Source organism: Oryza sativa, chromosome 4, assembly GCF_034140825.1.
Source record: "Oryza sativa Japonica Group chromosome 4, ASM3414082v1".
Lineage (NCBI taxonomy): Eukaryota > Viridiplantae > Streptophyta > Magnoliopsida > Poales > Poaceae > Oryza > Oryza sativa.
Genome location: NC_089038.1, coordinates 18678655 through 18694856, shown reverse-complemented (window position 1 = coordinate 18694856; position 16202 = coordinate 18678655). Strand labels below are relative to the sequence as shown.

General features: G+C 38.1%; 1 protein-coding gene across 1 annotated transcript; it reads right to left on the bottom strand.

Annotated features, from left to right (window-relative positions):
* Window positions 1-418: 418 nt before the first annotated feature.
* Window positions 419-4064, bottom strand: LOC107278229 (disease resistance protein RGA2). The gene is given in 4 exon segments (XM_066309802.1): window positions 419-466; window positions 896-1708; window positions 1711-1745; window positions 1748-4064. Coding segments are annotated over 4 exon segments (3213 nt in total).
* Between the last annotated feature and the right edge of the window lie 12138 nt (window positions 4065-16202).

The following is a 16202-nucleotide window of genomic DNA, read 5'->3' as shown; positions in this document are numbered from 1 at the left end:
GAGGAGGGATGGGCTTAGGTGGGAGGGGGGGGGGTAGAATAGTTATTGTATATATAAGAGCCTTTCATGTAAATCTCCAAGTCAACGCATGGGGTATCATGTAGTAAAATACACATTTCCCATGGGGTAACACCCACAAATTCAGCTCTTGAGAGTGTCATCTCCTAACCAATACCCATGGTCTGATTAGTCTGCACTTTCTTTTGGCTCTCTCCAATACACAATAACACAGTGTATTACCACATATACATCTCTAAACTTCAAATAGTATCATATATAATAACAGTATATTACTAGATATATATTCTGAACTGCAAACATTATCTTATAAGTGCATGATGCAGAGATTGCCGAGATGATTCTCCCTGATCCCCAACACAACTTATGTTGGCATCTGCTGTGCTGTTTGCATCTGAAATCATCTTGAACGCTCATCATTATTCATGGCCTGCACATCGCCAATGATCTATCAAACCCAATGAATATAAACAGTACAATTCGTACTTCGTTTCAGCTTTCTTTTCCTACAGCATAACTAAATCTAAACTAAGTATTCTATGGCGTAGTATTGTAAAAGTAAAGTCTTGAAAAAGCTAGTATCGGCTTATTGTGGACTTGACAGCCAGCGGAAACTGGTCCGTTTGCCACAGTTGATGAAAATACGACCAACCAACTGTAATACCAATTATGAGATTTGCTCGAGTCTCGATATTATAAATAAGTACAACACAATTTATGATATGGAAGCAGAGCACTTCTAGCATGACAATTTGCTCTGAGCTTAATAATAAGTCGTACAAAAAAATATCAAAAAGTTAATGTTACTCTATGATAGATGGAGATAACCAGTTTTAACGGAAAAAAAAGCTATCAAGTGTGGTTACGTAGCACGTACCAGTCGTGGCCTCTTGTAATTGAAAGGCTGTTTTATCTCCATCAGCTTGGGGCAACCATCTATATAACCCGACTCTATTTCAGAGACAGATATAGCACCAAGAATAGAGATGAGGTCTGGACACCTAATAAGTATCAGGTTGAGTCCCTTCAGTGTCATAGAACTCCCCAGATGGCTGTTGTCGATATACTTTATGCTTGGACAACGGGCTAAACTGAGCATCTGAAGAGAGGATGGTAATGTCATTCTCCTCTGCATATTCAACTTGGGACAGTATGCAATACATAGATCCTCCAAGTGAGAAAAACGGTGGAGCTCATCAACTGGCACTAATGCCAATTGTTCACAACGTTTCACATGAATGGTCTTCACGACAGGCATATAAGCAGGCATAAGAAACTCATCAAGACTCAACAGTGCATCGCAATTCATAATGATGACATTTGAAAGGGATGAAAATACTCCAACAGTGTGCCTGCTGCTTGCCTCAGACACGCCTATGGATGTGAGGGAGCTACACTCACGAAAATGCAAATCCTCCAAGGATCTAAGGTTACTTATCAAGACTTGCAGGGGAATCGATGTTAACAGCTCGCACCGTATTTCCAGATATGTCAGGAGCGTGAGTCCACGAAAACAACTCACAAAGTGATCTGTGGAATGGCCAAATTTATCAAGGGTAACCCTTCTAAGAGAAGAGGGTAAAGCCACCAAACCTTGCCAATTGATGTTAGAACAGTTTTGGATTTTCAGCACCTCAAGGTGATAAATGTTCTTTGACTCTTCTGAATCACGAGACGGGGGGGGGGGGGGGGGTCAAAGAATGATAGGCTCTGAATGTTATGGCAAGAAAAAACAACATTTTCAGGCAGTCTGGCCGGAGCCAGCTGGGGCAAGATTGACCTAGGTAAGACACTATTTCCAAATGCTCAAGATTCCAATGAGGTAACAATTCAATCTGCTCCTTTGTCATCTGTAACTGTTCATCAGTTATTCCCTTTGTGGACCATTCTAGCAATTGCTTATCTTTATCCTTGTTATATAGGAAGCCCTTTGATTCAATTTTCTTTAAGGAAATCAGATCACTGAAACCTTTAGGATATCTTTTGAAAACACAACCCTTGGCATTTATAGTCTGGACATGATATAGGCAACTAACAGATGAAGGAAGGGTCTCGAAAGTAGAACTTCCCAATAAACCAAGGTAACGCAAATGTTTTGAATTGCCTATGCTCTTAGGTAACTTTCTCACTGTTGAAATTTTAAAAATCAATACATGGATACTCGGGAGTTCCTTGAACCAACAGTCAATCACGGGAGCAAATTGTTTAATACTTTTGTAAGATTCATTGCATACTAGGGACCGCAGTTTTTTATTTTGTGTGCAAATAGTCACTAATTCTGTACAGCTGATATTTCCATTGGTGAATATTGACAGATGGCGAACCTTTGAAGGGATTTTAGGTAGGTCACTCACATGTTGTATGATGAAGCACTCATCCTTGGAGACTAGCTGTGCAGTATCATGTATCAAGTCATGAATTACGTAGATATTATTCTGGCCAGCTGCTTTTTGAAAGAACGATCGATTTACAAGGTCATTAAAGCAAGAGGATGCATCTTCAGCCTCCACATACCCTTGTGCTACCCAAATGTCTGCTAAAAACTCCTTTTCAAATCTATGATCCTTTGGATACAGCGCACAGATTGAGAGGCATCTTTTCATGTGCCGTGGCAGGTAAACATAACTCAGCCGAAGGGCTGGCAGAATGTCAGTCTCCTCTTGTTCCAATTTCCACAATTCACTTCTCAATATGTCCTCCCAGTGCTCAATGCTTAGGTTGCTTTTCAACAAGCGTCCAAGAGTTTTGGCAGCCAAAGGTGAACCCTTCAACTTGGGAAGTATAGCTTTACCTATGCGCTCCAACTCTGGACGAATGTGCTCCAGCTCTGGGCTATTGCTAGAACTATTGGATCTGAATGCGCATAGTTTGAAGAAATCCCAGAAAACATCATTTTGCAGTCCGTTGAGCTCATAGGGATCACTGTTGCTGACTAGGTTAGCTACTTTGGAAGATCTAGTGGTGACCAAAATCATACTTCCCTGAAGACCATTGCTTAAAGTTCTATGAAATATTCTCCATCCTCTCTCATCTTTTAAGACATCATCCCACATGTCATCAAGGACGAGTAAAAACTTCTTTGCGTTGACACTATCACGTAAATTAACCATAAGAGTATCCCTTGTATCAGAATGTTGTGACTTTACACCAAGAGACTTCAGAACATCTTTTGTTAACCTGTTTACCTCGAATTCATCCGACACACATATCCAGATTATGCAGTCAAAGTGTTTCCGCACCACTCCATCCTCACAGATTTGTTGTGCCATGGTTGTCTTCCCGACGCCCCCCATGCCAACTATTGGCAGCACAGGCAACTCTGTCCTCCTTGCTTCAGCTATAGTGCTGCATGCCACAGGCCTGCTTCTCTTGCGTCCACATACTCCTAGCTTTTGCTTCAACTCCTTCAGTTCTTTTTCACGACCAAATATCTTATCTGGCTTGTCGAGGACACGACATGTCTCTGGTCTGACTAATCGATCAAACTTCTTTGGTGTTTTGTGAAAGCCTAAACCCTTGGATTGGTCAAAAACCTGCTTAAGTCTATTTTGGATTTCCATCACTTTACTGAAGTTGACACTGTCCAAGAACTCCAAAAAGGTTTCATGCGAGTGATCTTGCCCCAAGTTCTTGCTTGCGTCCACCTTCACCTTGAGAGCATAGTAATTGTACTCATCAAGGAGGTCCTCGGCATCATACACTACATACTTGATCTGGCGAAGATGCCAGGCTTCTGTATCCTTGTGGCTATGCCATTTAAGACGATCGATTAGGTCATACATTGTGGATGTAGTTGATTGGATCAGCCATAGGTCGTTCTCGAGTTTCTGAAGATCGGCCTCAATCTGGTGCAGTGAAGCTATTCTGTTGTCTCTAGCTGATGCTGATCCTACCCCTCGTGGATCCACTTGCAGCAGATGCTGCTGCTGCTGAGAACGTACGGCATCCCAGACACGTGGTGCGGCCCAGTTGAAGAACTCGCGGAACGCATTGGCATCGGCAGCAAGACCAGCTGCTCCCTTCAATATTCCAACGATGTCGTCCATAGCCAGGTTGAGCACTGTGCATGATTATAAACGCAAACAAATTAAGCCAAACCGTTAATATCACGGCAAATGGGATCTTTTACAAATATATAAGACACATGATTGATCAGGAAATTCTATCTCAAATAGGCACATGATTGCCCAGATAATTCAACTAGTCTATTATGTGCTAAAAGTCTTTCACTTAAATTGGTGAGTCCAATATTATAAACCGTTAGATTAGATTAATCTGAAAACAAACCATACACTACATGAACAGTCCCACCTATCCTCCTCCCCTATAGGTGTACATACATATGTATTGTAACCACGCACATCTAGGAGTGGATGTCGAGCTGGCTCGGCTCGGCTCGTTATCCTAACGAGCTAGAATGCTGGCTCAGCTCGGCTCGCTTCTCAGCTCGAGCTAGCTCGTTTAGCTCGCGAGCCAATACATCGAACAGATGCAAATACATATTATACAACCAAAATGTCCACGAAGGCAATTGTATCTCCATATCAAACCAAGAAATCACATGCTAGCTCAAGTGTTCAACAAATGAATCAGTATTCATGGTAGCTCTACCTTTAACAATAATCTTGTTTTCTGGTGGCGATATACGAGATCGAGCACAAGTGCTCAACCTCCTGGATCCATTGCCCCATGCCTGCAACCTCCTCCTGCCCGACCATTACACCACTTGACCAAGACAAGAACGGGAGAGCCGTGCAGGTGGTCGAGGCGCTCGAGGGGTCGGCGGAGCTGCCGCCGATGGAGGGAGCGTGATGCAAGGACGTGAGGCGCAGCAACAAGGCGGGGCCGTGTGTGGCAGAAGGAAGGTCGATCTGGATTGGGAATTCGGGATGAGGGGAAAGAGGAAGATGAAAAGCTACACTGATCAAATAGGTTCTGGTCTTTCCTTTTTGACTGTTTTCTTTGGACCTACCGTGGGATGGATTATTTTTCTACATATGGGCCTTGGCCTACTAACTTCTCTGCCTATGCTTCTAGCTCGTTTAAGCTCGTGAGCAGCTTTTATGTGTAACGAGCTAAAACAGCTGCTCGGCTTGTTGAAAAACATAACAAGCCGAGTTGGCTATGAACCGAGCGAGCTAACTAGCCACGAGCTTTTCGTCCAACCCTACGCACATCTTTTTTTATAGTTTCCGTGAAATACAAATGCGTACATATGTTTTATTTTTTGTTAGCTACTTTGTAAAGAGGAAAAATGTTAATGCAAAATATAAGTACATTGTGACCATGTGATGAGTAATTATGTATACATTGATGAGATGGACTAGGTACCACAGAGATTTCTAAAAGTCTGACCATTTCTTGGACAACTATCTACTAAGCTCATAACTCAATATCGCACCTGCATTAAATCCAAGATTAGTCTTTACAAACATGCTCATTATATAGGCAAAATTTGCTACAAGGCATTCACAAAACATGTAATTAGCTGGTGGACACCGCAAGAACGCAAATTTGCTGTTGGGCATCACAAAAAACTGATAATTAGCTAATGGACACTCGTGAGCTTATTTTACTATTTTTGGAGGAATTGGAGAGAGAAACACTCATTAAAGACAAATTTACCCCTGGTCAAACTTGTTCTGTGGGACCTACATATAAGACTTGTCTTCTTCCCTAGATCTTCCTCGGGTTCGACGAGGCTAGTAGTGGGACGATAGCGACCGACAGTAGGCGGCGGCGGCGGAGTCGAGGGACCTGGGCGGCATCAAGGTCGTCATGCGACGCCCTCGCGTCTAGCTCCTCTGACCCAGCTGAGTTCAAGGGAGCCCAGCAATGATCCGGAGCGGCGACATAGACCTGATGCGTGGTACGCGGATCCGCTCCGCAATGATGGCTCACAGCCTCGCACTAGCTAGCACGGGGCGGTAGTCGTCATCATCGTTATCGCTGTTAGGTTTGAGATTCAGGGGCGGGGACAAGGTTAGCGGTTGGATCTGGCCGTTGTGGTAGAGTTCGCCGAACTCGAACTCCGTAGTTGCTGTCGATGTTGTCGTCCATGGCGTTGACAAATGGGGTGGAGCAGCTGCTGTCGATGCGTCGTTCTGGTGCCGGAAAGGGTGGCCGGGATGGGCATGCGGCTGGGGGAAGGATGACGCGGATGCAGCCCAGGGAGCAGGTGAGGCTCCGCGGCCTCCGCTTCCTCGACAAGACGTCCGACGGGAAGGAGGGGTGGAAGTTTGTCAAGCGCTGCTTGGACGAGATGGCCGCCACCCCAAGGAGAGCTTCGGCAAGTGCATTGGTGAGTCCGCAGTCCGTGCTTCCTTGCTCTGCGTAGCTACCAGAACGACGGTGTGATCCAGAAACCGTAAATTCAATTCCCAAAAAGCGATTAGCTGTTGCTAACAAGAACAGCAAAAATATCTTGGGTAAATAGGGATGAGTACTTGAGAGAATATTGTGTTGGAGCTATGCAGGGGTAGAATTGTAATCTCACATCAGTTTCTCTCTCGAATTCTTCTCGAAATAATAAAATAAGGCCGCAAGTGTCCATCAGCTAATTACAAGTTTTTCGTGATGTTCGACAACAAATTCATGTTCCTGCGGTGTCCACCAGCTAATTACACGTTTTTTGGATGCCTATAGCTAATTTTGCCCATTATATATGTACAAACATAATCCGGGAGTAGATTATGTCATCATATATATTACCCTTTGGAAACATATGGAACTAAATTAATTAGCTTTGCAATATTTAAAAATAAAGTTTACACCATTATATATTTACCATTGAATTTTGAATTAATAATGTAAGATAAGTTTCATTTTATCCGGTGAAACTATTATTTCACACCATTATATTATCTACCTATTAAATTAAAAAAAAATAATATCTATATTAAATAATTTACACTTAAACAAGTAGAGCCATCTTTTAAACTATTTTTTTATAAAAATAAATTTGACCATCGGTTTACATTTAAATTGATGAATACATCGTTTGTATAGACGATCAAATCTATCTTTTGTTAAAAAAAAAACAAAGCCTATGAAGACCTCTCTCTGCCCCTCTACAAAATGCACACATATGTCTTTGCCGCCTCACATACGACGAAGTGTCGTATCTGAGGCATCTATGGTGATTTGCTAAAGTGATCATGTTGTAGCTTTGCCAAAGTGAAGGCGTATGAGATCATCAATGGTTAACAATTGGTTTTGTTAATAACGTGAAAATAAGTTGAAGGTGTGGTGCATAGAGAAGAATCAAGCAGCGTGTGTTGTGTTTTTGCAACATACGGCTCTGTGTAAGCTGAAACAAAGAGGTGATTACCTGATTATAATGTACTGTGGTAAGTCTACTGAATGTTCATGAGGGCGAAAAAAATCATGTTATGAATGGGAGTATAACTTTAAACAATATCAATAGACATCTTACTAGTACGAGGATGCTACAAGGGAGTCTGATTATGGAGTTTTATTGCACACTTCCCAACTTGGTAGAAATTAATTCATTGGACATACTTTTGGAATACTTTTCTACAGAACTTTTCAACTTGGTAGAAATTAATTCATTCATTTATACTCTCAAATAGCTATAAAAAAAATAAGATAGTACATATATTTTTTTATACGAGTCATGGTGATCAATGCGTAGTCAAAGTCATGAGATAAATCTCCAAGAGCTACTCTAATTGGGTAAAAGAACAATTGATAATACTCTCTCCATCCACAAAAGTTACACCAATTTCACATTTGAGTTTTTCCAAATAAGTTATTACTATTTGTAGTCTTTATGCATTGAAGACTTAAATGAAGAGATAAATTAAATGTTTTATTAGAACCCAAGGAGTCATCTAAATATTCATTGGTTGCATGCTTGTATTCACTCCTTGATTTTGTAATATCCAAGGTGACTTAATTTCTCCTTGGTCTTGGTGTCAAAAGTAATATGTTTAACTTTTGTAGATGGAGGGAGTACGTGTCAGCATCGATTGCCATTAGACATCTAATGACTTTCTACCAACATAATTAATTTCTCTCTATAAAATAAAAATTACCCTCTAACAATAACACACACACACACACGCACATATATATAACAAACACAATTAAGGTTTTAATTACATGTGTTAATAAATAACATGCTTTGAGAAAAATATTTTGAGCCCTGTATCCATACACGAGGGAGGAGTAACGTGGTGTTGCCTCTGTATGTAAACTAAATAAGTAGATAAAGTTAGAGTAAATATGGTCTATATGACCATCACAAGAAATAAGTGAGTCGGGATGCCATTGTGCAAATAGTGACAAATAGTTTTCGAGCTATGTAAAAGTGATGGCACGATGTATCATTTTGTGCAAAGATTTCTTTCTCTTATTATGAGTAGTGACAAAGACTGTGTACATCCGATTGGATGTAGAGGCTGGGTTCATCCTATTTTCTAAAAAAATGAGTAGTGACAAAGACACCACTAAGAAGTAAAATATGTGCTTATTTGAAATGAAGAAAAAAACAATTAGGTGACCAATCTTTTTAAGTAGTCATGGTATTTTTTTACTTTCATTAATTAATCCTGGTAGTTTAAATTATATTGAACTTATAGATAGATTATAATTTACATCACAAAACTATATTCTTGATAGAGTGAAGTGTACGGGCGGTCCTTAAACTTGTACGGACATATCATATAGGTCCCTAAACTTTCAAAATGCATTTTTTCCCCGAACTTATCATGTGTGTCATATAGGACCAAACAGCCTCCAACCCCTCCATGAGATGATGTGCATGCCACACTAATGCTTACGTGTAAATGGGATCCATATGTCAGTAACATAGAAAAAAATAAAATTTAAAAAGAGAGGAGAGAGAGGATTTTTTAATTTTGAAAAAATAAATGAAAAATGAGAGGAGAAAAAAATATGTTCTTAATGTTCTCTACATGTGTGATATATAGGTTCTACTGATACGTAGGCGGCTAGGCGCTACCATAGCATGCCACATCAACACACGAAGTGAGTTGGAGCCCGTTTTGACCTATATGGCACCCGAGACAAGTTGTGGAGCCAAAAATGTATCTTGAGAGTTCAGGAATTTAGGTGACACACACGCACAAGTTTCAGTACCACGAATGCACTTTAGTCTTGTTGATTGAAGTACACTACACATACTAATTAAATTTATATATTATTTCAAATAGATATTGTTTCGAAGAAAATCAAACATGCAAAAAAAGAAATTATCTTCAAACAGTTGATGATATTTTACACTCCCAAGCCAAGGAATAGCGTAAGTAATTTATATGCTAACATACTGAAACCTTTAAAGTTCTTTAAAACCATGGAGAAAGAAAGATATGAAATTATTGAGCTTCTACAAAGGAAACAGAATCCAACTTTTAATCTACCCTTAATTTAGTTGTCACCCCCATCATGAGTTCGTGAGACGATGATTCAATGTTAAGAATTTGAGTTCCTTGCTCTTAGAGATTTTCACTTGTAGCCATATTGCATAGTATATGTACGGATGGTATGCATGATAATTAGTTAGCGATAGTTTATTACTGTTAACGAATTACTTACTTGATACAAAAACAATTCAAAACATTTATCAAATTAGTCTATATTTTATTCAAAATTCGATGAATGGTTTTTTTATATATATTAAGAAAAACATAACCCATGAATCATTTTAAAATGACATTGTTCAATCTTTAGTTTGCCCTTAACGTATATATAGGAGATAATTTCTGAGCAAACTATAATCTTACATTTCAACGATCCATATGCCCGCGCATGCATGCAGGCCGCCTTCCTAGTTCTGGTTAAAGCAACATCTAAAACAACAAGCACCATTTTTTTTTCGAACATTACTTGTCTAGTACATAATCGGAGAACAACACAAAAGGCTGCAACATGCAGTCTGCCCGTACAACTAAAAGTATAATTGTATTAAATACAACTCTATCTCAAATAGGCATATAATTTCTCAGGAAGTTCGACTAGTTGTGGTGAAAGCAACATGTAAAACAACAGCACAGTTTGAAATTTTGTTCTAAGCTTACTTGTACAGTATAAAGTCGACCAAGAACACAAAAGATTGCAGCATACAATTGGGAAATAAGGGGGGATAATTGGATCACACACCTGGGTCCTTGATTTGTTTCTCAAATCTTTCTACCCAATGATCAAACTAACCTAGCTAGCTCCTCTTCTTGATCTTTCTCTTCTTAACATCTGTTACGAGCAAAGCGATCACCTGTTTGTTCACAAAAATTGTTTGATCAACATGAATAGAGATTATAAAAGAAAGAAGAGCACAGATGCGCTAGTTCCAGATATATAGAATGTTAGGAAAGTTAATCTCTCGGCTAAGGAAATCGGGAGAAAATCACGCGTTATCGTTTTCCACCCGTTAACCAGCGTGATTAGCTAAATCAAATCACGATTAAATTTCCTTAATTGCACGCGCAATAATCGGTAGCGCTTCCAACGTTTCCTTTTGGAGCAGCCCCCGATTCCCTCAGCGCAAAATAAAAGGGGAGGCCGGCCCGTGAGAAAGATGACGATCTCACTCACGGTTCCAATCTCCCCGACATCCCAAAACCCTAATTTCCCGATTCTCAGTTGCACTGGAAGGGATTCGTAGTGCTATTCCCGGACAGTGTAGGTGGCGACCGGAAGGCCGCTGCCACTCCGCAGGTGATCGCCGGTGACCTCTTCGGGATCAAGCCGGTGTACTCACTGCTACGACCACTTCTACACCGACAATTCGCGAGGTGGTTCGAGGTTCTACATCCTCTACATCCACCCCGAACCAAGCAAGAACAATTGCAATGGCTTCAAACAACGGTCAGTTATCCTAAATTCCGCATTAGGGTGATCATGTTAGGCTTAGCACTTATGTCTTAGTAGATTCGCAAAGTCTACATAGAGTACCAATTTTGTCTCCCGAATTCAAACAAAAAGAACTAACAGAAATTGGGAAGAGTACAGCCCCCAATTTTAGTTACTTCTTTTCCGAGGTAGAATGAAGGACTAAACTCGCTTTTGCGGCTATACGCTGCTTCCACGCACAAGCGCTCAGCTAACTTTCTGAGAAATTACTTATATATATAGAGGAACTGATGTTCGTTCAGAACACGGTAGGAAATTAAAAGAGGCCGCTGTTTTGCCAATATATAGGACAAAGGCCTGGTTTAGTTCTTAACTTTTTTTTTTTCAAACTTCTAATTTTTTCATCACATAAAAACTTTCCTACACACATAAACTTCCAACTTTTCCGTCGCATCGCTCCAATTTCAATCAAGCTTTTAATTTTAGTGTGAACTAAACACACCCAAAGAAAAGATGCCAGTAGGAATTGTTCATTTCAATCCATATATTTAACTCACCAGTCAGCTTCATTGCAAAGTCAGACCTTCTTAAAGTAAGAGTGTCACGAAACTGAGAGGGAACGATTGGACTAATTTATATTCATTGCTTAATAGTGATAGACACAATCCTATTTTTATATAGATGAAATAACTAGCCTCTAAGTGAAGACTCGAACTAATCTTATCTTTACCTCTAATTGACATCTTATCCCAAACAGTGCCACAGTACCACGAGACACTGTTCATCCAACAGATTTGGGCTCGTGGGCCTCGGCCTCTCAGCCCGATGCCCATTATACTACACCTCTCGGTTTTAATATGGACTTCTAAAACTTAGACGACTCCCTAAATAAAACATAATACTACTAACTAATTTAGCCTTTTACATCTTGGCTTTTGACACTGCAAGGAAAGACAATGCAAATATATAGATCTAATATTATGAATGATAGCAATATCATTGTGCCAACAACACCCACGGGTGGACCTCATCCAGATGCTGTTACGAGAAGGAAAAAAGTTATCTATGTCCTGAGTGTGTAAAACCAGCAAGCTTGATGACCATAGTAATCAACAGAGGTATATATATATATATATAAAAAGAAACATAAGATAATATGCCACTTGGAGTTGTCCATTTCAATCCATATATTCAACTCACCAGTCAGCTTCAATGCCGAGTCAAACCTTTTCAATATAACTAGGATGATAGCCCGCGCGAGATGTGTATTTGTCTGAAAGCAGTTATAACAAAATAAACTGAAATGAAATTAAAGTAAGGTGTTTTCTATTTTTAACTCGGTGTTCATTGTATATCTTTTTTTAAGAAATCTCGATAAACTTTTATTGGCAATAAATGTTTTTTTACAACCCTGTCAATTCTCTTTTTAATTGATTCATATATATATGCAATTCATTATGCATGTGAATCAATAATGATAACTTCTTTAAAAAAATATTTGTTATATTTTGAATTTAGTGATTGAGTGATTCTAATTTCGAATTTGTTTCAAATCAAATTATTGTTTTATTCTAGATTTTTCTTTTTAAGGATTTTAATTTATACTTAATTTCGTATCGTGTTGTATTTGGACTCATTTTTTAATAGTTATTTTATTATTCCAAATTTCAGATATTTATAACTTATATTTTTATATGGACTGTTGATATTTCATATTCTACATGGAATCTTGTTATACATTTTTTATAGTTTTATTGGGTTTTCTAAATTTTTGAATGAGAATTTTAATCAAATTGCTATTTTTCTGAATTTAATTTTGAACTCCTCAGCGATAGAAATGACACTGTTTTCTAGTACTTGTCGGAGATGCGGAACGTCTCCCTCCGGCCCTCATCTCAGTCCTTTGTGCTTCACATAATCATGTAGCGTGCTATTAGGCTAAGAAAGTCATGGAAAGTCGATGCTAGTGCTTCGATCGGTGTCCACCTCACTAAGGTTGTGTTCTTCCCACTCCTTTCCCAACTTAGCTCCCTTGTTTTTCGTGCGCACGCTTTCCAAACAACTAAGCCGTGCTTTTTTCTAAAAGTTTTCTATAGAAAAATTACTTTAAAAAACATATAAATCCATTTTATAAAATAAATAATTAATATTTAATTAATAATATTCTAATGTAATGAGCTGCTTCGTTTTACGTGTGTGGGAGAGATTAGCTCCCAAACCCATCTAATGAACACAACCTAATAATATCTTGCAACTCCGCCTCCGTTGAGTTTAGGCCCAGAGTATGTATCATGGTTCCAAGCTCTTTGGTGGTGATTGAATCTGGAATTTAGACTCAAATATTTGTAGTCAGAACAGCTACGTTATCAAAATTTTATATAGTAAATATGGGTAAATGGATCTTGAATTATGTATTTAATTGTAAATAACACAACAAAATGCAAATAAATTGAGAAAAATGCATGTAACTTTGAGAGTCATGATCATTAACTATCCGATTATTATTATTTATACATTATGTGTTTGTTAGAAAATAGGAAAAGTTGGCTCGAAAATAGGACAGGAGAGTGGGATCTCCGAGGAGAGTTAGAGGGTTGAAGGACTACGTACTTACATATGTGCCCACATATGGCGGGGTTGGGGGTACTGGATTTTTTTAAAGATCTAATGGTTAAATTATTGGGTCCACCTATTTAAAGGAATATCAATGGTTTTTTTTCTTTTTTTATCAAAACTTTTAGGATTTTTTTTCTAATTTATTAGATCGTCATGGCGTCTTAAGAACATTTGTAAAACGCCATGTGACAGTTTGAGAGCGTTTGTAGGGAGTTCAATGAACTTTTAGTATATAGCAGATGTTAATGGATTTTCAGTATATAATATATAGATAGATGTGTAAAGAATATAATGCAGTAAACTTTCTTCAAACATTATAGACGTTTACGATGATGCAGTCTACATTTGCAAAGTTATAATTGTTGATTTCTAATAATTAATGTTATTTCAATTATCCTTAGGAATTATAAAAGGGAAAGGCGAGAGAAATACAGGTGTGATTAGGGTGAACAGTTTCGCACGTACATACGCATGTATTTCATATGTACGGACTTATGGGAGAGGTGGGGCCATTGTATGCGGTAAGATTAATCTAGTCCAACGTTTATAATATCGAACCCATTAATTTAAGTGAATATTTTAAGGGTTAGATATTTTGCTTTTTAAAAATTTTCTATTATTTATTAGAGCGCCATGTGGAGCATAGGAGCATTTGTAGTGATGCCACGTGGCAACTTAGGACCGATTTAAGTGAACGTTGATGGACAAATATTTTTTTAAAAAAATAATGCAAAATAATGGGTACATAATATTATATAATATAATGGTGGAAACTTTATTTTCAAATATTGTAGAGCTAATTTATTTATGTCTACTTGTAGAGATTTATATGCTGTATATTCTATATTTGTAAAGTAATTTTTATTCAAGATTTATTATCACTTATTATTATTATTATTATTATTATTATTATTATTATTATTATTATTATTATTATTATTATTATTATTATTATTATTATTATTATTATTATTATTATTATTATTATTATCATCTCAATTATATACCTGAAATAAAGAAAGAATAGTAACGTACCTAGAAAAATAAAAGAAAGTTTATGTACGTACACACCTTGAACGCATGCAAGCAGTACCGTACCTATATGGATCGGATCAACACAAGCTCCTTGAACGAAAGCCAGCAATACATACCTATATATGGAACGGAACAGAGGAGTACTTTTGAGATAAATCTAATCTAACGGTTTATAATATTGGATCCACCGATTTAAGTGAAAATCGAGAGATAGATATTTTGCTTTTTTTTCTCAGATTTTCTAGAATTTTCTAATTTATTAGAGCGCCATGTGGCGGCTTGAGAGCGTTTTGAGAAAACTTAATGGACTTTTAGTATATAATAGAAGACAGATAGATAGATAGATAGATAGATAGATAGATAGATAGATGTAAGAGTGTCATGACCCAAATTTGTTATGAGATGGTTTAGGAAATTTGTGTGCCGAATTCTCAGCTTTGGTTGTTTTCCCTTGACAAACCACAGCATGACTAGGTAGCTCATTGAGCTTGTCTCGGATCACAGTTAGAATTGTGTTATCCCAATTTGGTTCTGTCGCATTCAAAAAATAAAAGATATATAGTTCAGTCTATTGAATGCACCATGGAGTTGATAGTGAACTGCACTAGATTAGGAGTTTTCTATGACTTTGTTTGGTTGATAATGAGGATTTTTATTACTGATTCTTCCCTTTTTGAATAAATACAAATCAACCTAGTATCTTTCTGTACATGGGTTTAACTTTGTGACAGGAAAATATTAACCTTCGTGAATCATCCAAAGTTACTGCATGTAACAATTTCTACTACTCCGAAATTAGAGCAATACTGGCAAATTTATCTAGCAATATCTGAAACAATTTCTAGCAATGTTTAACAAATTTATCTATTATTCTAGTTAAATTATTTTGTAATTGTTTGGTTTGCATTAACAAATATTGTCATAGCGTTAGCACGGGTAAATTACTAGTATTGTTGTCATTCATAATATTAGATCTGTTTGTCTTTCCTTGTAGTGTCAAAAGCCAAGACGTAAAAGGATAAATTAGCATTATTATGTTTTATTTATGGAGTCGTCTAAGTTTAGAAGTCCATGTTGCAGGTCGACAATGAACTGCTCAAAAGGAAGGGTTGATGACCAAAGCAATCAATAGAGGTATAGCAAAAAAAGAAAGATGAGATAATATGCCACATAGAGTTGTCTATTTAAATCCATATATACAACTCACTAGTCAGCTTCAATGCCGAGTCAAACCTTTTCAATATAAGAGTGTCATGACCCAAGAGGGAAATACCCGACAATCCTTGATGACGAAGAATTATAGTGTTGAAGTTCCTGCGCATGCTCCACTTGAATGCTTAGCACATGCTGCACAAGTATAGTCTTGTAGTTTGTGGTATCGATGACTCCTAAAATCTCCCCATCATCATTTTCCATCTCAGGATCATTGGTTTCACCTAGAAGCTTAGCAACAAGAGAATATTCTTCCTCAACATCACTAGAACTTACATATCCACCATCATCCGTAGCGATGCACGCATACTGACTTGTACAATCCTTCATGACATGTCACATGCCCTTGCAGTGGTGGCATATGATCCTAATTCTTCGCCCCGTAGAAGCCACTGACGAGGAGCTTTTCATGGGTACCTGCACTTTAATAGACTTACTCACCTCGGTAGCTCATGGATTCATGATGGAACGGGGACGGGTGTCGATGG